Here is a 24,044-nt window from a genome sequence, read left to right as displayed (position 1 = left end):
TTGACTGCTGTGGCGAGGAAAGGCATTAAGTGCTCTTATAGGAAGTGTCAAACTTTGGGGTCCATTATTTCACCCACACAGCTTAAACCCACAACTGAATCTACAAGTTCATGGCATGTACAGGTGCGGACACAACAGGTGCCAACCCTGTGAACATTACCACACATTTTACATCTTCTGTGAGTGGGACTATGTATGATATTAAGTTGTGCATGAATTGTACCTCTACTGGAGTAATATATCTCATTCATTGCACCCAATGTGACATTCAATATGTTGGTCTCACTAGCAGGGATAAAAAATCCAGAATTAGGAAACACTTTTCAACAATTACAATTGGTAGGTCATCCACCATTAGTCCAACATTTTGCCACCAAACATAACAGCAAATTGAATACGTTTAGGTGGTGTGCCATAGAAAAAGTGAGACCCCTAAACATGGTGGCGATCTAGACTTACTTTTAGCCAAACTTGAGATGTTTTGGATCTTCCAGTTGGGAACACGGATTCCTAATCGGTTAAATTCTAGATACAATTTGATAAATGTTTGGGAATAATATGTTTTTCTTTTTCTTTTGTGTATTTTTATAAATCTTACACCTTTCTTTATTGAACGTTCCCTTATAAATCTTTCTTATTGTTTTTTGCATTTAAACTCAAGATTATGTTTGGATCAATTGAGAGTTATTCTCACGATTTTATTAAATTTTGATGTATAAATAACTATTTCTTATGTGAAAACTATACAGTTTTGTATGATTTTTGGGCCACACTGCTCACGTACACAGCAATTATATATATGAAGAAATTCAACATTAAGGCCGATATGATTTTGTGGCTTATTAAAATTCATGTTTGCCTTTTGTGTGAATTTTGTATGTGTGCAGTATACTTTATAAATCCATTTATTCTGCTTATCATTACGTTTTCTACACTTTTCAAATATTATTTCAACACCCTGACTCTGTTCTGGTATACCTGTTCTCTAATTTTCACCTGATGTGCCGTTCATAGGCTGACAGCTTGTTTGGCGTTTTTTGTTTTAACCCATTGTAAGACATTACTGTCTTTTTAAACCTTGTTTCTAGCATAGCTGTATAGGCTATGAATATGACGCACAGCCGAAACACGTAAGCCTTCCGTGCTACGCTCACTTGCTCAATCCTTGTTACTGCATGGAAACTTTTAAACTGATGAAATAAAGAATATTTACTTTTACAAGCATATTTGCTCTTCTCCTTTTGTATATACACATATTAACACATAAATGCATATGTATATAAGCATATACATATATATTTACAAATGCTGCAATCCCTGCACTACTTTCCCTCCTTTGCTGTGCTTAGGTTCTGATGCCGTCTCTGACGGCATGAGAACGAGGCTCCAATTGGGCCTATAGAAGCACGCTCTTGTGAGCGCAATGATTCCCAGCAATGTGAACGTGAGCTTGCGTTCTCATTCCTGTTAACTTTTAATACCAGCACACATTAGCATGCGCTGGTATTATGTAGTGGAGCGCAAATATCGCTTTCATGAAAGCGATATTTAGTGCTCCACTTGTAATCTAGCCCATAGTTGTGTTAAATGGGTAATATATGATATATCATACAGCAAATGTAAACAGGTAGCAAGGGGGGAAAATAATCATTACAACTGCAAAACAGGATCTGTTAAAGTGTATAATTGTTAAACATTTGCATGTCTGGTTTTTATGTTAAAGTAGTGTCACTGGATAGAATTGTATTTGTATCTGCAAACTCACAGAAGAAAAAAATAGGTTGTTTGTGGGTGTTTTGGGGTGATCTTGAGGCATTTTGATGTCAGTGACTCAACTGTGGGATTTAGAAAGTTGTGATTGCCTGTGTATGTCATCTTGTGGTCTTGTCTCGCCATCCTAAAGCTTTTTTCTACTTTTTTTTTATTCATAAGTAAGGGTAGACTGTATTACAGACATGTATAAGTGCTAGGAGCAGGACACCATCAAGCTTTACTGTAGGTTTGCCATCTGTCCTACACAAAAAAAACTTAAAAAATACTGAAGACCAGATGATGAGTGGAAAAATCAGACTCCTTTGAATACAGTCATGCAGTTATTTGCCTATCTATTTTAGACCTCAGATCAGACCACATTGTGTATAACCCTTATCAGTTATTTGCCTATATTAGACCTCAGATCAGACCACATTTTGTATAACCCTTATCAGTTATTTGCCTATATTAGACCTCAGATCAGACCAAATTGTGTATAGACCTTACCAGTTATTTGCCTATATTAGACCTCAGATCAGACCACATTGTGTATAACCCTTATCAGTTATTTGCCTATATTAGACCTCAGATCAGAACAAATTGTGTATAGCCCGTATCAGTTATTTGCCTATATTAGACCTCAGATCAGACCACATTGTGTATAACCCTTATCAGTTATTTGCCTATATTAGACCTCAGATCAGACCAAATTGTGTATAGCCCTTATCAGTTATTTGCCTATATTAGACCTCAGATCAGACCACATTGTGTATAACCCTTATCAGTTATTTGCCTATATTAGACCTCAGATCAGACCACATTGTGTATAACCCTTATCAGTTATTTGCTTATTTTAGATCTCAGATCAGACCACATTGTGTATAACCCTTATAAGTTATTTGCTTATTTTAGATCTCAGATCAGACCACATTGTGTATAAAATTTGCCTATATTAGACCTCAGATCAGACCAAATTGTGTATATCCTTTACCAGTTATTTGCCTATATTAGACCTCAGATCAGACCAAATTGTGTATATCCCTTACCAGTTATTTGCCTATATTAGACCTCAGATCAGACCAAATTATGTATAGCCTTTACCAGTTATTTGCCTATATTAGACCTCAGGTAAGACCACACTGTGTATAACCCTTATCAGTTATTTGCCTATATTAGACCTCAAATCAGACCAAATTGTGTATAGCCCTTACCAGTTATTTGCTTATATTAGACCTCAGATAAGACCACATTGAGATAGCTCTTATCAGTTATTTGCTTATATTAGACCTCAGATAAGACCACATTGTGTATAACTCTTATCAGTTATTTGCCTATATCAAACCTCAAATCAGACCAAATTGTGTATAGCCCTTACCAGTTATTTGCTTATATTAGACCTCAGATAAGACCACATTGAGATAGCCCTTATCAGTTATTTGCTTATATTAGACCTCAGATAAGACCACATTGTGTATAACTCTTATCAGTTATTTGCCTATATCAAACCTCAAATCAGACCAAATTGTGTATAGCCCTTACCAGTTATTTGCTTATATTAGACCTCAGATAAGACCACATTGTGTATAACCCTTATCAGTTATTTGCCTATATTAGACCTCAGATCAGAACAAATTGTGTATAGCCCGTATCAGTTATTTGCCTATATTAGACCTCAGATCAGACCACATTGTGTATAACCCTTATCAGTTATTTGCCTATATTAGACCTCAGATCAGACCACATTGTGTATAGCCCTTACCAGTTATTTGCTTATATTAGACCTCAGATAAGACCACATTGAGATAGCCCTTATCAGTTATTTGCTTATATTAGACCTCAGATAAGACCACATTGTGTATAACTCTTATCAGTTATTTGCCTATATCAGACCTCAGATCAGACCCATTTGAATACAGCCCTTGTCAGTTATTTGCTTATATCAGACCTCAAATCAGACCCCATTGTGTACAGCCCTTGTCAGTTATTTGCTTATATCAGACCTCAAATCAGACCCCATTGTGTACAGCCCTTGTCAGTTATTTGCTTATATCAGACCTCAGATCAGACCCCATTGTGTATAGCCCTTGTTAGCTATATGCCTATATCAGACCTCAGATCAGACCGAATTGTGTACAGCCCTTGTCAGTTATTTTCCTTTATCAGACCTCAGATCAGAACCCATATCAATACAGTCCTTGTCAGCTATATGCCTATGTCAGTCTTCTGGTTAGACCTTGAAGTCCAGTAGTGTATCAACTATTTCCTTAAATCACTATTTAGATTGGAATCCATCAGCTAAAATGTCCAGCATTTTTACATATCCTTGACAGGCCCCTAAAATACTGCTATATCCAGTTAAAATAAAATACTGCTCTATCTAGACACTTGGAAACCCTAAATTACAGTATTTTACATAAATATTTATGAAAAGAAATAAAACACTTTAAGGTTTTCAACTAGAATGTAATCTCGTCCAAGTTTCTCTACTTGGAATGGTGTGGGAGTTTTAAATCAATATCATTTGTGTGTTGTGGTTAACAGAGCATTGTAAGGAAGTTTACACCTCTTGAGGTACCTGCCATGGAAAAGATGGGGAGACATTAATCTAGCCCACTATTGCTCGATCCAGTAGTGTTTCTATTAGGTGATGTTGCTTCCTAACAACATCCAATGTGATGGTGGGTAATTTCAGTGTTTTTTGGTCATGCACAAAACCAATGTTACATTTGAAAACATTTTAGGTTACTTGTTAATCATGTAAAGTAATAAATGGCCCCTGTAAATGTGTAGTTAAGTATCAAGAATTTGGATTGTGATCAGCCAAAACAGGACTGGCCCATGTTAAGTATAGGGTAATATTTCAAAAATAAGTATCTCATTATAATAGCATTGACATTGAAAAGGGCTAATCTTCAGCAGTTAACACACAGTTAATTATCCAACACTAGATTTTAATAAACCACATATTCTCTTATATACGTAGAACTGCTTTATACCAAATTGATAATTAAACCATACATTAAAACGATTAAATTACATGATGTAAGTAGCCTCTCGGTAGCCCAGAAATATACTTAAAAAAATATATACACATACTAATAAGATGACTAGCATGATTGTGCTTTGTGCATGGATTGTACTAACACGGGCTCAGCTTGACATTTAGAAGCGATAGGCAAATAGTGGTCGTATTTTGTGACATGTAATGTGTTGTTAAATGTAGCAAGGTTCTGAAACCCTAGCATGTTGTGATTCAGTTAAAAATGCTGCTCCAGGTCTCATACAATGCAGGGCCTTGTTCTAGTATTTATAAATAACACGATTCTGCTGGCCAAACGCTGCCATCTAGTGAGTAATTTCTAAAAAAGCACAAGTTGTTTTTTCACAATGAACTGATCTATAAAGATAGATATATATATATATATATATATATATAGAGAGAGAGAGAGAGAGAGAGAGAGAGAGAGAGAGAGCTTAGGGCTTAATTTCATTGAGCCATAATTAGGTTTGTGCAAGGTCGCAAACCGATAAATATGCTGTCAGCAGGGCCACTAATGGCATTTGCAGGGCCCCAGGCAAGACAAATGTGTGGGACCCCTTGGCCGAGCGCCCTTATTCCCCTCCGTCTGTATGCCCTGTTCCCTGTATGGCACACCTCTGTCCCAACATTAAGTGTTAGCTATATAAAGAATAGCACTATATATTACTCCTCCTGATATCATAAATACTTCTTCATAAACTATATACAGGATGTATATTGCACCTTCTCATACCTTTACCCTAACATTGTGGGGGCCCCCTGAGAGCGGGGCCCTGGGCGCGTGCCCCTCTCGCCCTGCCCAAAGGACAGGCCTGGCAGTCGGAAGCAATTTTGTTTATCAACTGCTTCCTATGGCGTTTTATACCTCAATATCGGCAGCCGGGGGGTTTTACGGCTCAGTGGAAGCGACCCTTAGTTTGTATTATATAAACAGTGACAGATCATCATAATGCGAAAAATATAAACTGATGCTTTTCATATTTAATTATTGTGTAAAGGTACATGATGAAAGAAATGGAAATAAGATGTTCTGCTTAGACAAAGTTTATATTAATGGTCATTAAATGGTTTAAAATATCTCATTTAGTTGCAAAAATTGAAAACCCCTGAAAAAGTGGGGGAAAACAACATATCTCTACCCCTGGTAGTGGTATAGGGATAGAAAATATTTTTGGTATTCTTTATCTCAATATATAGGCCCAAATTATAAGTGGCTCCACTTTGTAATACCAGCACACTCAAATGTACGCTGGTATTACAGGTGAGGCGCAATGCGAATACAACCTCACGTTCGCATTGAATGCAAACATTGCGCTCATGAGAGCGTGCTTCCATAGGCTCCAATGGAAGCCATGTTCTTATGCTGTGTTATATACACATATTAACACATAAATATATATGTAGATAAGCATATACATATATATTTACAGGGAACACACAGTCCCCATTTTTCTTACACCCCACAGCCACCGACTTTAGCCCCCCAAAACTGCTAAGTGCAGTTTTCTTTTTTAAAAAAAAAATGCTACAAAAACTAACATTTAAGTTTGGGGGTATTTGGGGGACATTTATAAAATTAACCAGAGATCTGATCTTTGATTCATTTTATAAGCGCTAATTGCTACCGCAAGCTTGCAGTAGCAAAAACCAGTCACTTGCAATGGCTGGTTATTTATCGCGCCCGCAAACGAGAAAATTTTCCAAGAAAAGATTAGTCTGAGAATAACTTGTAAATGTATGTTTTAAAGTTTATTAGCTGTTAATATATTATTATTGTTATTATTATCATTTATTTGTATAGCACCACCAAATTGCGTAGCGCTGGGTACAGTGATAGGGGTATACAATGACAAGGATTTGTGATAAAATATAAAACGTAACAAAACTAAATCTAGTACAGGAGGAAGAGGGTATTGACAAACTAAGTGCAACGTTTTAGTGTCTATAAAACAATGGGATCTGCCATGTTGTAACTTAAGGACAGTTATATATGTGGAATATAACTGTGTTCTGCACTGCCATTTCTAACAGTAACTGAAAAGCTCAGAAGGGAATTACAAGAAAAGGGGACAAAATAAATAATGAAAGTATATTGCGGACTTTTATATATATATATATACATAGACAATTTATCATTTTATATTACCATCTCAAGGTGTTTAATGTTCCTTTAATACCTGATTTCTGCCACCTGACTTTGGATTCCACATGTATGTTCCGTGAGGTAGGATGGAGTTTTTTAAGGAGAGAGCTTGATTATGAGAACATCTAGTTACACTTTAGAAATTAAGAAAAAATTGTTATTAACTAAAAAAATAAATAAACTGATTGAATGGGTGTATTCATTAAACAATTGACTATACGTAAAAACAGCCATCAATGCAATTGTCTTACAGGATAAACAAATAATCCAGCGAACTCCAGCAGGATGAAAAACAACTTGAATCTTTATTGGAGAGATAAAAAACAGCATAAAAGCAAATCAGCCTAGCAGCCTGTAGAAACCCACGGTCATACGCCCTCTGACTTATTCATGGACATAAAACTAATGATATTCAGCACTCTTAAATACACCTGAGTCCCCAGGTGCAATAAAATTACAGGCTGCTCATTTAAAGGCACATACACTCTCATATAGACCATGGTCAGTATGCGGTATTTAACAGAATCAGTTTTACATATAGCGCATTAGGAATAATCTATGTATAGTTAGTTATGTATAGTGTGATTAACTTCACATAAGTTGTAACAACTAGTTGACACGTAAGAAGTGAATACTTAGTTAGAAATAGCAAGATCATGGATCAGTAAAAAAATGGAATTCATACTTATAAATAGTTATATTCCATATATAAAAAAACTAAGATCCCAAACATGCATAAGTAAACTTATATAATACTACATTTAGTTACAATTAGTGTTGTTATAATCCTATATTTACGAATCAACATCCCTGTAAAATACAAAGATTAGTGCTATTTGGCAATTTTAAATAGTATTAACTCAAAAATTAGAAAGCCACCAAATACAGCTAATTATGATATATTAATTCATAAGTCTTAAAGGACCTAGTCAATTCTTTCATGAACTATGTAGAATTATATAGGATAACAGAAGCATTTCATACATAACTATATAAAAACATGCCTGGATATCCTAGTGTTTATGTTGCCAAAAATGAATAACGTCACCATCTATATTGAAGCCTTTTGGTCTCCTAGTCTGCAGCTTGAAAATCCAAAAGGCTTCTCTGTACAGTAGTTTGGCCACCCTATCTCCTCCTCGAATTGGGGGTTTGATGTACTCTATTACCTGCCACTTAAATGTATTTACTGCTTTCTGATGAGAAAATATAAAATGTCTGACTAAATCAGAACATTCTATCTCATTCTCTATATTCTTGAGATGTTCTCTAATTCTGCTTATGGCCTCTCTTGAGGTACACCCTACGTATTGATTTTTACATGATGTGCACTCTACCAGATAGATTACAAATGTGGTGCGACAATTAGTATAGCAGTCAAGATCATAAACTCGCTGTGTAGCATATTATTGGAAATTCTTTGATATTTTGGTATGACCACAAGATATGCAGTTTCCAAAATGACATTTGTAGTGGCCTTTGACTTCTAACCAGCTACTAGTTCTCATAGATGTTTGCCTCAGCAGACTAGGTGATATTAAATTACCAAGTGTGCATCCTCTTTTTGGAACAAAATTACAGCCTCTTAAGAACTGTCAAAATGGGGAGATGTTTTTTGACTATCTCACAGATGCTCTCAAATTGTGCACTGTAGGTGGTAACGAATGTTGGCTTAAAATGATCAAAGTTCTGATTTCTGTTGCTAGTGTCAGAACTTCGTTCAGCAAGTAGCTACTTTCTATCCATTCTTGTGACCTCCAAAAGTGCACGTTTAATGACCTTCTTCTTGTAACCTCTGTTCAATAGATTTTCAGACAGAATCTCACTTTCTTTTATGAAATCTAATTCATCTGAGCAGTTCCTTTTTGCTCGAATGAATTGACTTTTCGCTACTCCAAACCCCGTATAACAAGGATGGTTACTACGCCCATGAAGAATGGCGTTAGTAGCAATGGGTTTGCGGTACAGAGTAGTTTTAATTCTTGAAGTATCTATCTCCCCTATCAACTGAAGGTCTAGATATGGGATTGAAACTGAATCCCATGCATGTGTAAATTCCAGATTAATATCATTATTGTTAAGGTATTGAACAAACTCAGTCATTTTGTGATGACCCCCCCGTCCAAATGAACAGGAGGTCATCAATGTATTTTTTGTACATCTTTATATATTGCTTAAATGGGTTTTCATCTCCAAAGACGTGGAACTCCTCCCAACAGCCCATAAAAATGTTAGCGTAGGCTGGGGCAAATTTTGCCCCCATGGCAGTTCCACACCTTTGGAGATAAAAATCAATGCAATTGCCTGTATTATTGTTTAACCAAGACGTATTTTCATAATTCTGCTATATACAGTATCTATCTCGATCTCATTCCTGAGTGTGGATTTACGTTACATAGTCTACCAGACCAAACTGCTCTACAGACCTGATTTAACCCCATAACTATATATACCTGAAACATAAGATTTCAGGTGTATATATATATATATTTCAGGTTCTCTAAGAACAGACATTCTATTTTTTTTTTTACAGAAATTATTTTCTAATTCATTATAGACATATTACGAACATAGAAGCAAGGAGAAAGAAAATAATGTTGTAAAAATATCCCATGCTCCAAATATATATGTTTAAATGTGTGTGTGTGTGTGTGTGTGCTTTCTTAAAGGGACAGTCAACACCAGAATTTCTATTGTTTAAAAAGACATATAATCCCTTTATTACCCATTCCCCAGTTTTGCATAACCAACACAGTTATAATAGTACACATTTTACCTCTGTGATCATCTTGTATCTTAGCCTCTGCAAACTGCCCCCTTATTTCAGTTCTTTTGACAGACTTGCATTTTAGCCAATCAGTGCTCACTCCTAGGTAACTTCACATGCGTGAGCTCAATGTTATTTATATTAAACACATGAGCTAACGCCCTCTAGTGGTAAAAAAATGTTAAAATGTATTTAGCTTAGAGGAGGCCTTCAAGGTATAAGAAATTAGCATATGGACCTCCTAGGTTTAGCTTTCAACTAAAAATACCAAGATAACAAAGCAAAATTTGTGATAAAAGTAAATTGGAAAGTTGTTTAACCCCTTAAGGACCAGCGACGTACCCTGTATGTCGCTGGCCTTTTTTTGGGACTTGATTGTTTTATAGCGTGGTCTTGCCACCAGCGTTGAGACTGCTCTATTCCACAAAGCCTGCTGGAGGGAGGGAATTAATAGCGTGTTCTTGCTAGACTTGTGCTATTATGTCCTGAAAAAACCCTTAACGACCAGTGACATACAGGGTACATTGTGGTCATTAAGGGGTTAAAATTACATGCCCTATTTGATTCATGAAAGTTTATTTTGGACTTGACTGCCCCTTAAATATCTAGCACAGCACGTAAATAGGAAACATGTCATAAGCCTGCCCAAAATGAAATTTTAATGACTGAACAAAAAAAGAGCTGTCTTTTAGTTGACAGGGCTAAATAACCCTTTAGAGCCATTTAAATTCTATAAAAGTATATATTTAATAAAGCAACTAATTTTAAGGAATATAAAATTCCACAGAAGTTTGATACTCAGTATAAAATCTTACTCCTTATATCAAAATTCACTAGAGATTTTTGAGCGTGCAGTGCTAGGCAGAAATGTAAAAAAGGTGAAATAAAAATGACACATATCCTTGGTTCTTAAATATATATATATATATATATATATACTCAACAATGTCACTAGATCAGGACACAAATTTGCAAGCATGATGTTTTCATGACAGAACTAAAAATGCCACAGACCCAATTTAACCTCTTTTAATGACAGCTGATGTAACCTGTAAAATGCCTGTGGTTTTTAAAGGAAGGGGTTAATTAGGGTGGGTCTCACCACTATTGGCATAATGTTATATTACTGAGCCTTGCACTCTTACTAGCATCAAAGCCCCCTTAATGACCAGCGACGTACAAATAGGTCAAATCATATATTAAGCGTTTAGCATTTCTGCAAGGGACCTTGTATTAGCTCATGATATCATATTAGCTGCTATTTTTAAAAATGAATGTTATTGAATCTTCCCCATTGGCACAAAGTATAAGTAGGAAAATCTGCCAAACCATTTCCATTATTTATTTCATGACAAGGCAATATTCTCTTCTCTCTTTCAATGGACAATAACAGTCTATAACCATTTAAGTGAGCAGCATTTGGGAAACCTTTTCTCAAATCACACATGTTTTTTCATGATAATTGCTTTATATATTACAATGAAGAAAATATAGAAAGGAGAGGAGCAGTGAAATATTGTATTAATAATATTTATTCAATGTATTACTATACGTAAAGTATATCAGTACAGGATACATTTTGTTTCTAATCTATGATACCACCTATCTTACACAGATTTATTCTGTTAACCACACAATAAATAGTTATTTGTCACATGATTGTGACAGAAGTCATCAGTCAATAAGGATGTCTCACAAACTGTGAAAAAATCTGTTTAAGTATATACTTTTTTTGTTTACGTACCTAATTATTTACTTACATCAATTTAATGTGTTGTGTAGCTGTCTTTTATTACTTTCAGGGCCAATACATTGATTTCCCACTTGTGTTTCTGACACTGAGGGATGATACTTAGTCCCCACACGCTACAGGCATTCATGCCTCTTCAGTGTTTCAATATTTATCAATTTAACGTAATTTGTGTTTGATCAACTGTTGTAGAAAGTGGTGGTGTGATATCTTCTCTGATGATAATGCTGCAGTATGTAAAAGAAATGCATTAGTACCTGCTGTTGTATGGGGTAACAAACAATCCAAATTCTCTGTATATGAAGTTATGTACTCTACAGCTACTCTATATGCAAAATCATTTTCTTATCTGCAGAAATATAAACTTCACTAGCTCATGCTATTTTTATTTATATTTATAACTGACATTTTCTTTTCTACTACACTTGGTAATAAATCGGAACAACATACAGATGGCTAAATCGGCATTTGGAATTCTCACTGAACTGTGCATCTGATTATACTGCGCCGTGCACTTTGCAAATGTTTTGGAATTGACCAGGTGGCTAGTATAGGCATCTGATATCACTTCGCAATTTTTAATATAAGATTATTTTTTGCAATTTGTTCTCTCACTCAATAGTAAGTAGTCACATTAATATGAATAGGCTATAGTCATTAGGCATGAAAGAATAATATAGAAGATTACTTGTTCATTTTAAACATAAGCATATTTTATAATGGCTGGCTTATCATGATTATAGAATACTCATTCTTAATTGAAACGGCACAGCTGTTTCATCATTTGTCCTCATTGTACACATTAATGTACTATCAAAATACCCGCAATATAACTAATTATGTGTGTGTGCAGACTATGCAAATGAGAGGCTACTTTGCAATATAACTGTGTATGTAGTTTTACAGTCATTGTAAACATCTGTTAACAGGAAAGTATTTCCTTATATACAACACCTATATTTTAGATTTAAATGTTTTTGTACCCCACAGCTAATAAACAAATCATAGTTAGTAACAAAGCAAAACTAAATGTTACATAGCAAACTCACTGACGTAATATCGCTAAGATTCCCGAAAACTCTTGCCCTCTCTCCAATCTAACGGTATTAATTAAGCAAATTCACTAAAGCATTAGAGATTCGTCCAGATCTTAGTGATTCAAGTCTATTCTCTATATTAGTAGCAAATGTAGCCAATTAAAATATAAATGTGTACACTTTAGACCTTTGTGTTAATTTGTTTTACTAATGCGTGAATTTTTTATTATTATTTTTTTAACCTCTGCCCTGCAGTGAAGGGGACTGGTGGGAAGCTCGGTCTTTGACGACTGGTGGAACTGGTTACATCCCTAGTAACTATGTGGCGCCGGTGGATTCCATACAAGCCGAGGAGTAGGTTTATTTTAACTATGGTATACAAAATAATGTTTTTTGCTGGTTATCAACTTATAGTCTAACAAAATCTTACCTTTATTTAGATGGTACTTTGGAAAGCTAGGGCGAAAAGATGCAGAGAGACAATTATTATCCTTTGGAAATCCCAGGGGTACTTACCTAATACGTGAGAGTGAAACCACCAAAGGTAAAATGATCATAAAACGGTATTTACCTTGTGCAAAAATGACATGCTATAATTTGTCAGACCATGCATTTTTTTGCATTTCTGGATCTATATTATTTAGTGTTTAACCCCACAATGCTTTGCAGCACCTAAGCAGGCCAATAAGCCAATCAAGAGTGGCATCCTATGAGCAGTATATTATCTATGGGTCTGTGTTTCCGTACGGTCAGTAGTGCAAAAATTTAATTTCCTAATAAATTAAAGCATGCGATTTTTGCATTAGAATGTACCTTTAAGTGTATTGTACAAAGTTTTGTATTTGAACCTATAAATGCACATACACATTTCTATTACTTATAGATGTTTATTTATATGTGTCTTTATATAGCCTAAGTACACATATAAGGCACAGTAAAGTTCTTGATGGGAATGTAGAAAACAATTGTGTGTCTTTCATGTATTCCAAATAGGTGCCTATTCATTGTCTATACGTGACTGGGACGACATGAAAGGAGATCATGTCAAACACTATAAGATTCGGAAACTTGATAATGGGGGCTATTACATAACAACAAGAGCCCAGTTTGAGACTCTGCAGCAGCTTGTTCACCATTATTCAGGTAAGATTACCATTTCAGATATGTATCGTACAAAGTATACACAGCCTTTTTTTATACATCGTCTATACTACGTAGAGTTAAAGGGACATGAAACCCAACTTTTTTCTTCAATGATTTAGAAAGAGCATGTCATTTTAAACAACTTTCCAATTTACTTCTATTATCTAATTTGCTTCATTCTCTTGATATTGTTTGTTTAAAAGCATATCTAAATAGGCTCAGTAGCTGCTGATTGGTGGCACATAGATACCTCGTGTGATTGGCTCACCCATGTGCATTGCTTTTTCTTCAACAAAAGATATCTAAAGAATGAAGCAAATAAGATTATAGAAGTAAATTGGAATGTTGTTTAAAATTGTATTCTCTATCTGGTTCATAAAAGAAAATATTTGGGTTTCATGTCCCTTTAAGAAAGCTGTCCTGTATTAAGTATTACAGCACATGGCACTGATAGCCCATGATAGGATTCAGATGATGAACATTCACAAGTTTAAAGTGGAAGAGCGCATAAAGGGGCTACATATTGTGCTACATTCACTAATTAGTCTCTCCAGTCCCCATTTTCGTCTGTGCAGCCAGTCAATAAAGATTCCTTATTTTTCAATTGTTCAGAGAACGTTCTCCGTATATGAGAAATCTCATTTGTCAAGGAGCCATGTTTCTTTTAAAAATGTACCTTTGGCCTCTAACTTTTTCATTATTCTCTGATCCGGTGATATTGGAGAGGCTTAGCCATTGAGAATATAATTCATTGTTCTGTTTATCCTGTAAAGTGAGCAATTCTTCAAGAACACTTATTTTTTAAGTTAATATTTGCTCAAGATAGTTTTTCCAGTGGTATTTGTTTTTCTTTATAACTACTGTGTTTAATGTTACATTGTATCGGAATGATTACAATCTCTAATTAGAACATGCATTTTTTTCACTACTCAACGTGGCACCATCACAAATGGGGTTAAACACATAAATATCATTATATTCAGGAGCCATAAGCATTGTAGCTTGGCGGTGTTGTGCACCGGGTTAGGGGTGAGTAGTGAACATATTAAGTTCTAACAAATTAGAGCATTTAATTCAATGTCCATTTAATTAAACCTTTCAGTCGCTGATTATTTAATATCTAGCTTGGCTGATATAAAAAATGTTTATAAAAGCGTAATTAGATTTGAAACTGATCGTCTATTATACTGATTTTATAAAAGTAATGCAATGATTTCTTCTACAATATACGACGAGTCCACGGATTTCATCCTTACTTGTGGGATATTATCCTCCTGCTAACAGGAAGTGGCAAAGAGCACCACAACAGAGCTGTATATATAGCTCCTCCCTTCCCTCCACCCCCAGTCATTCTCTTTGCCTGTGTTTGTACTAGGAAGAGGTAAAATGAGGTGTTAGTTTTAGTTTCTTCAATCAAGAAGTTTTTTATTTTAAATGGTACCGGTGAGTACTATTTTCCTCAGGGGGATATGGAAGAAGATTTCTGCCCTGAGGTTGATGATCTTAACAGATGTAACTAAGATCCATGTTGGTTCCCACAGAGCTTCTGAAGGTAATACAAGAGAAATCTTCAATGTGGAGAACGGTGTCATGCTACAAGCATCATTGAGGTATGTGCAGACCTTTATTTCTGAGGAGACTTGTTATATCAGAACTGGCTGACATTTTTTCCCTGCAAGGGAAGGGGTAAGCAGTAGACCTGTAAACAAAGGGTATTACTGAGAAACCTGTGCTTATTTTATTTTGTTGACATATTGGGCTAAGCATTTATAATGGGCTTAAAAGCAATATAAAGGGACACTGGGAGAGACAGCTTAACTTTTTTTTATTTCAAATAAACAGTATGGCTGAATTTTGTGTGTGCTTAGGGGTAAAACAAATCCACATGGCCTTATAGTCTAAACCGCTTCTCCATGCGGTTGTGCAGTCTTATGCGATCATCGTCCATGATGGGCGGGGCTTATTTTCGCGCGCTCAGACACACACTTTACTCTGGCTGAGAAGGCAGCAGGCATTAGCTCCGGTTGAGCCTAGACTGGTGTTCTGTTAACCGGATCGTTGTAGAGTCATTTTGCAGTACCCTGGGGGCAGGTAGGCGCCACAGCAGAGCTGTGGCGAGGTGCAGGGGTTATTTTTATCAAATCTAACATATTTGTGACAAATACCTTTTAGAGATTAATTTCTCCCCTTACTCTTGGGGTGCAATCATTTTTGGAGCCATTGATTAGGTGTAGTTAATTTAAAGAGTTAATTAACGTTTTGAAGCAGTTTTGGCAAAATTGTGCGCTTTTTTATTTCTTAAAGGTGCAGTACACGTTTCTCAAAAAATTGTTTAAATCAATAAATAAAGTGTTTAACGACTATTGTGGTTATTACTAGTCTGTTCAACATGTCTGACATTGAGGAAACTCATTGCTCTATGTGTTTAGAAGCCATTGTGGAACCCCCTCTTACATTGTGTACCTCTTGTACTGAAAGTGCCTTACATTGTAAAAAGCATATTTTAGGTAATGAAAGTGTGCCTAAGGATAATTCTCAATCTGAAGAGAACCAGGATATGCCATCCAATTCTCCCCAAGTGTCACAACCTTTAACGCCCACACAAGCGACGCCAAGTACCTCTAGTGCGTCTAATTCTTTTACTCTGCAGGAGATGGCTGCAGTTATGTAAACTACCCTTACAGAGGTATTATCTAAATTACCAGTGTTACAGGGTAAACGCAGTAGGTCAGGTATTAATGTGAATACTGAATCCTCTGATGCTTTATTGGCTATTTCCGATGTGCCCTCACAGTGCTCTGAGTTGGGGGTCAGGGAATTGCTGTCTGAGGGAGAACTTTCAGACGCAGGAAATGTGTTACCTCAGACAGATTCGGATGTGATGTCCTTTAAATTTAAGCTTGAACACCTCCGCCTGTTACATCAGGAGGTTTTAGCGACTCTGGATGATTGTGACCCTATTGTGATACCACCAGAGAAATTGTGTAAGATGGACAAATATCTAGAAGTACCTACTTACACTGATGTTTTTCTGGTTCCTAAAAGAATTTCGGAAATTGTAAAAAAGGAATGGGATAGACCAGGCATACCGTTCTCTCCCCCTCCTAATTTTAAGAAAATGTTTCCCATATCAGACACCATTCGGGACTCTTGGCAAACGGTCCCTAAGGTGGAGGGAGCTATATCTACCCTGGCTAAGCGTACAACTATACCTATTGAGGAGTTGTGCTTTCAAAGACCCTATGGATAAAAAATTAGAGGGTCGTCTAAAGAAATTATTTATTCATCAGGGTTTTCTTTTACAACCTACGGCTTGCATTGTTCCAGTTACTACTGCAGCAGCTTTTTGGTTTGATGCTCTAGAAGAGTCTCTGAAGGTTGAGACTCCATTAGATGACATTTTGGATAGAATTAAAGCTCTCAAGCTAGCTAATTCTTTTATTACTGATGCCGCTTTTCAAATTGCTAAATTAGCGGCGAAAAATGGAGGATTTGCCATTTTAGTGCGTAGAGCGTTATGGCTCAAATCTTGGTCTGCTGATGTGTCATCAAAATCTAAGCATTTAGCTATTCCTTTTAAGGGTAAGACCCTATTCGGGCCTGAATTGAAGGAAATGATATTACTGGAGGTAAAGGCCATGCCCTACCTCAGGATAAGTCGGTTAAGATGAGGGGTAAACAAAATCATTTTTGTTCCTTTCAAAACTTTAAAGGAGGACCCTCTGCTTCCTCTTCCTCCACAAAGCAGGAGGGGAATTTTGCTCAATCCAAGTCAGTCTGGAGACCCATCCAGGCTTGGAATAAAGGTAAACAATCCAAGAAGCCCGCTGCTGCTACAAAGACAGCATGAAGGGGCAGCCCCCGATCCGGGGGCAGACTTTCTTTCTTTGCTCAGGCTTGGGCAAGAGATGTTCAGGACCCCTGGGCACTGGAAATTGTGACCCACGGGTATCAACTGGAATTCAAGGATTTTCTCCCAAGAGGGAGGTTTCATCTTTCACGATTATCTGTAGACCAGATAAAAAGAGAGGCGTTCTTACGCTGTGTAAAAGACCTCTCTACCATGGGAGTAGTTTGTCCCGTTCCAAAACTAGAACAGGGGCAGGGGTTTTACTCAAATCTTTTCGTGGTTCCCAAAAAAGAGGGACCTTTCAGACCCATTTTAGATCTCTAGTGTCTAAACAAGTTTCTCAGAGTTCCATCATTCAAGATGAAGACTATACAAACAATCTTACCTATGATCCAGGAGGGTCAATATATGACTATCATCATCAGTTCCTAAGGTTTGCCTTTCTGGACAAACATCAGTTCGGTGCTCTTCCCTTCAGGTTGGCCACAGCACCCAGGATCTTCACAAAGGTTCTAGGGTCCCTTCTGGTGGTTCTCAGTGGCGCCTTATCTGGACGATATTCTGATCCAGGCGTCAACTTATAAGCTGACAAAATCTCACACGGACACAGTGTTGTCTTTCCTGAGAACTCACGGTTGGAGGGTGAACTGGGCTGGGGTGCAGTCTGGAATTCCCTGAAGGCTCTTGGTGTTTGTACTCAGGTGGAGTCTCTACTTCCAATCAATATTCTGGAACTGAGAGCAATATTCAATGCGCTTCAGACGTGGCCTCAGTTGGCTTCGGCCAAATTCATCAGATTCCAGTCGGACAATATCACGACTGTGGCGTATATCAATCATCAGGGTGGGAACAAGGAGTTCCTTAGCTATGATAGAAGTATCAAAGATAATCCGATGAGCGGAGGCCCACTCTTGCTATCTATCAGCGATCTACATCCCAGGAGTAGAGAACTGGGAAGCAGATTTTATAAGTCGTCAGACTTTTCATCCGGGGGAGTGGGAACTCCACCCGGAGGTATTTGCCTCATTAATTCGCCAATGGGGCAGACCGGAAATAGACCCGATGGCATGTCATCAGAATGCCAAGCTTCCACGTTACGGATCCAGGTCGAGGTTTCCTCAGGCCGAACTGATAGATGCCTTGGCAGTGCCTTGCTTATGTGTTTCCACCGTTTCCTCTTCTTCCACGCGTGATTGCTCGGATCAAACAGGAGAGAGCTTCAGTAATCCTGATAGCGCCTGCGTGGCCATTCAGGACTTGGTATGCGAATCTAGTGGACATGTCCTCTCTCCTTTGAGACAGGACCTTCTCATTCAAGGTCCTTTCCAACATCCAAATCTACATTCTCTGCAGCTGACTGCTTGGAGATTGAACGCTTGATTTTATCTAAGCGGGGTTTCTCTGATTCGGTCATCAATACTTTGATACAGGCCGTAAGCCTGTCACTACAAAAATCTATCATAAGATATGGCGTAAATATCTTTATTGGTGTGAATCCCAGGGTTACTCATGGAGTAAAGTTAGGATTCCCATGATTCTGTCTTTTCTCCAAGAAGAATTGGAGAAAGGGTTATCAGCAAGTTCCTTAAAGAGACAGATTTCTGCTTTGTCAATTTTGCTTCACAAACGTTTGGCAGATGTGCCAGATGTTCAGTCTTTTTGTCAGGCTTTATCCAGAATTAAGCCTGTATTTAGACCAATTACTCCTCCCTGGAGTTTGAATTTAGTCCTTAGTGTTCTTCAAGGGGTTCCGTTTGAACCCATGCATTCCATAGATATTAAATTGTTATCTTGGAAAGTTTTGTTTTTGGTTGCTATTTCTTCTGCTCGAAGAGTTTCGGAGCTTTCAGCGTTACAATGTGATTCACCTTATCTTATATTTCATTCCGATAAGGTGGTTTTGCGTACCAAACCTGGATTTCTTCCTAAGGTGGTTTCAAATAAGAATATTAATCAGGAAATTGTTGTTCCTTCCTTGTGTCCTAATCCTTCTTCCAAGAAGGAGCGTCTGTTACATAATCTGGACGTGGTCCGTGCCTTGAAGTTTTACTTACAGGCAACCAAGGATTTCAGTCAATCATCTTCATTATTCATTGTTTATTCTGGAAAGCGTAGGGGTCAGAAAGCAACGGCTACCTCTCTTTCTTTTTGGCTGAGGAGTATCATCCGCCTGGCATATGAGACTGCTGGACAGCAGCCTCCTGAAAGAATTACGGCTCATTCTACTAGGGCTGTGGCTTCCACATGGGCCTTTAAAAACGATGCTTCTGTTGAACAGATTTGTAAGGCTGCGACTTGGTCGTCCCTTCATACTTTTTCCAAATTTTACAAATTTTATACTTTTGCTTTTCTGAGGCTGTTTTTGGGAGAAAGGTTCTTCAAGCAGTGGTGCCTTCCGTTTAGGTCTCTGTCTTGTCCCTCCCTTTCATCCGTGTCCTGTAGCTTTGGTATTGTATCCCACAAGTAAGGATGAAATCCGTGGACTCGTCGTATCTTGTAGAAGAAAAGGAAATTTATGCTTACCTGATAAATTGATTTCTTCTAAGATACGACGAGTCCACGGCCCTTCCTGTCATTTTAAGACAGATTATATTTTATTTTTACAACTTCAGTCACCTCTGCACCTTTTAGCTTTTCTTTTCTCTTCCTAAAACCTTTGGTCGAATGACTGGGGGTGGAGGGAAGGGAGAAGCTATATATACAGCTCTGCTGTGGTGCTCTTTGTCACTTCCTGTTAGCAGGAGGATAATATCCCACAAGTAAGGATGAAATCCATGGACTCGTTGTATCGTAGAAGAAATCAATTTATCAGGTAAGCATAAATTTCCTTTTTTTTCAGTTAAATGAAGGAGTTGTTTTAATATATGGCACATATAAGATTTTTTTTTTACACATAAAAGAAATAAGATCATTAGAGAATGATATATTTTACTCTGGTTACAGGTTTTTTTCCCTCCAAATAAATCGCACAAAATAATTGAGATTATTATTCCAAGTAAACACAGTGTTGATCACTAAACTAGATCTACAGAAAAAATACCTCAATACAAAAACAGTGTAATAGATGCGTTCATACATAAACTACCAACTCAGAGAGAATTGCAAGGCTTACAAATAATTTAAAGGGGTACTAAATACAGGTTTTTTTTCATGATTCAGATAGAGCTTGCAATTGTAAGCTACTTTCTAATTCACTCCTATTATCAATTTTTCTTCATTCTCTTGCTAATTTTATTTGAAAAGCAGGAATATAAAGTTTAAGATCCGGCCCATTTTTGGTTCAGCACCCTGGATAGAGCTTGCTTATTGGTGGCTACATTTATCCTAAGCTTTCAATTTCTGCTTTTTGAATAAAGATAGCAAGAGAATGGATAAAAAAATTATAATAGGAGTAAATTAGAAAGTCGCTTTAAGGTGCATTCTCTGTCTGAATCATGAAAGAAAAAAAATTGGTTTAGTATCTCTTTAACTGCTCTTTTTTTCTCTGGTAGATATAAAATGAAAAAATAAGCAGGAGGGAAATTCTCCTAAAGCTGCCGTTTAGCACAGTGTTTAGGTGCTTCTTGTACTGGAGCAGATATGCAGGGTTTAGGCCTTCTCTAGTAATGAAAATATTTTAATCACCTGCTCAGACTTTTCCTCTGCTTCTCCCTTCAGACTCTTTTTTTTCTGCAGAAATTGTTGTGTGCCTTGTTACATATATGTAATTTAACAATTCTCATGTCTGCGTCTTCACGTTAAACATTTACACATTTTGCTGTAAGTTGTAACAGCTTTTTTTTTATTTGTGCCTTTGTACATAAGCTTGATTCATTTATTGCCTAAGCACTCAATTCTTAAGGGACAATTATTAAAATGTCACCAGGCCAGACGTGAGAAGCTATGTTGGCACTTGCAAGGGTTACCCTCAGGAAATTCTTCTAAAATAGATGGTACATATGAGTGGCAAGATGTCATAGAAAGCAATGAAACTTGCTAGAAAGGAAAACTTTGTAGGAGAGAGTGAGTTTAGCAGGGGGAAGTGGGTGCACTTTTAAAAAATAAATCCTGCAGCCAATACAAATCAGATTACATGTGCAATGTAGTGTTATTAAGATTTTTACTGTGCCTTAAATTGTTTCTTTACTGTACAATTTCAATAAGAATTAAAATGTTTCCATAAAATACACATTTTTGTAGAACAATTTTGTGGTAATTTTTTATGCAATGAAACAATACAAATTTTAACTGGGTATTTTAATTTCAATGTGTAGATTATTAATTTTATATGATTTTCAAATTATTATTTAGTGACCCCTATTGTATTGTATGCATCACTTTCACATACTTGAAGGCAGGGAACACCCTTTTGCAAGACACCTGGGGCGAGATTACATATACGGAGCAGACTTCAGCGCAATAGCTGCAACCCGTGCCAGCCGTAATTTCACCTCGCACATCGGGGTATCCAATAAACCCGCCAGCAGCTCATAAAGTGACGTAAGCCTGATAAACTAGCGATGTCCAGAAATAAGCGTAAATTCAAATTTCTGGAGTCGCTAGTGACTTACGACACTTTAGAAACTGCCGGAGCCTAAGAAAAGTAAAAAAAAAATATAATCTCCCGTGAAAGTCTAACACGCCTCCCAAAAATAAGCCTGACACGTAAAACCCCTATATCCGCAATCCCCCCTCTCACAACTAATAATAAATGTATTAACCCCTTAACCGACAACCCCCCACAACACAATATGCCAAATTAAACTGTTAACCCCTAATTCCCCATTAACCCACAATACAAACTACCTATTAAAGTATTAACCATTAAACTGCCAAAGCCCACAACACAATAAACCTATCAAAGTATTAACCCTTAGCCAAAGCCCACAATGCAATAAACCTAACACCCCCTAAATGAACCCAAATTACCTAAATTACAAAATACTAAAGTTACTATTAAAATTAAAAAAACTAACACTACTTTAAAAATAAAAACAAACTAAGTATAAATTAAAGGGATAGTCTAGTTAAATTTAAAATTCTGGTGTAGACTGTCCCTTTAAGCTACAATTACAGAAAATAAAAAAATCTAAGATTACATAAAATAAAAAAACAAAATTACCAATTTTTTAAAAATTATACCTAATCCCCATAAAAATAAAAAATCCCCCCAAAATAAAAACACCCCCTACTCGAAGAATAAACTACCAGTAGTCCTTAAAAGGGCTTTTTGCAGGGCATTGCCCCAAGATAATCAGCTCTTTTACAACAAAATACACAAAGTAAAAATCCCCCACCCATCAAACCCCCTAAAATAAAAGAACCTAACACTAAAAAACCTAAACTACCCATTGCCCTGAAAAGGACATTTGTTGGGCATTGCCCTTAAAAGGGCATTTAGCTCTTTTACTCCCCACCCTAATCTAAATAATAAAAAAAAAAACCTAAGTCTAACCCACAGGTTGCTACTCACCATTCCTGAAGTCTGGCGGAAAAGGTCCTGTCCCATGCGGTGAAGTCTTCTTCCAAGCGGCAACCTCTTCTTCCAGGAACAATCCAGCACGAAGCGGAGGGCGAAGATGAAGACTGGCGACCCTGGAACTGAAGAACGGTGACCGCGGAGACATGGAGCGTGGAGGATTCTCTTTGTACGATCGCCGCCGTACACTGGGTAGAGAATTCAAGGTACGTGATTAAAAATGGCATCCCTTGAATTCCTATTGGCTGATTTAATTCTTCAAATTCAAATCAGCCAATAGGATCAAAGCTACTCAAATCCTGTTGGTTGTTCAAATCAGCCAATAGAATTTCAGTAGCGCTCATCCTATTGGCTGATTTGAACAGCCAATAGGATTTGAGTAGCTTTCATCCTATTGGCTGATTTGAACAGCCAATAGGATTTGAGTAGCTTTCAACCTATAGGCTGATTTGAATTTGAAGAATCAAATAACCCAATAGGAATTCAAGGGACGCCATTTTTAATTGCGTACCTTGAATTCTCTATCCAGTGTACGAAGAGGATCCTCCACGCTCCATGGCTACGCGGTCGCTGGTCTTCAGTTCCAGGGTCGCCGGTCTTCAGTTCCAGGGTCGCCGGTCTTCATCTCCACCCTCCGCTCCGTGCCGGATTGTTCCTGGAAGAAGAGGTCGCCACTTAGAAGAAGACTTTACCGCATGGGACAGGACCTTCTCTGCCGGACTTCAGGAATGGTGAGTATCAATCTGGGGGTTAGACTTAGGTTCTTTTAAAAAAAAAAAAAAATATTATTATTTAGATTAGGGTGGGCAGTAAAAGAGCTAAATGCCCTTTTAATGGCAATGCCCAACAAATGCCCTTTTCAGGGCCATGGGTAGTTTAGGTTTTTTAGTGTTAGGTTCATTTATTTTGGGGGGTTTGGTGGGTGGGGGGTTTTTACTGTTAGGGGGGACTTTGTGTATTTTTTTGTAAAAGAGCTGATTATCTTGGGGCAATGCCCTGCAAAGGGCTACTGGTAGTTTTTTCTTAGAGTAGGGGGATTTTTTTATTTTGGGGGGGATTTTTTATTTTCATAGGGATTAGGTATAATTTTTTAAAGTTTGGTAA

The 24,044-nt window shown here is 37.1% G+C and overlaps 1 protein-coding gene across 4 annotated transcripts in view; it reads left to right on the top strand.

Moving 5' to 3' along the window:
- The window catches only part of FYN (FYN proto-oncogene, Src family tyrosine kinase), a 444,200-nt gene that overhangs the window by 367,290 nt on the left and 52,866 nt on the right, over positions 1 to 24,044 (top strand). For all 4 annotated transcript variants that reach the window (XM_053710873.1, XM_053710870.1, XM_053710872.1 and 1 more), the window contains exons 5-7: positions 12,745 to 12,843; positions 12,930 to 13,033; positions 13,483 to 13,632. In XM_053710873.1, coding sequence (XP_053566848.1) covers positions 12,745 to 12,843; positions 12,930 to 13,033; positions 13,483 to 13,632 — 353 coding nt within the window. The remainder of the gene's footprint in view (positions 1 to 12,744; positions 12,844 to 12,929; positions 13,034 to 13,482; positions 13,633 to 24,044) is intronic.

Source organism: Bombina bombina, chromosome 4, assembly GCF_027579735.1.
Source record: "Bombina bombina isolate aBomBom1 chromosome 4, aBomBom1.pri, whole genome shotgun sequence".
Lineage (NCBI taxonomy): Eukaryota > Metazoa > Chordata > Amphibia > Anura > Bombinatoridae > Bombina > Bombina bombina.
This window is presented reverse-complemented; position numbering and strand designations above follow the sequence as displayed.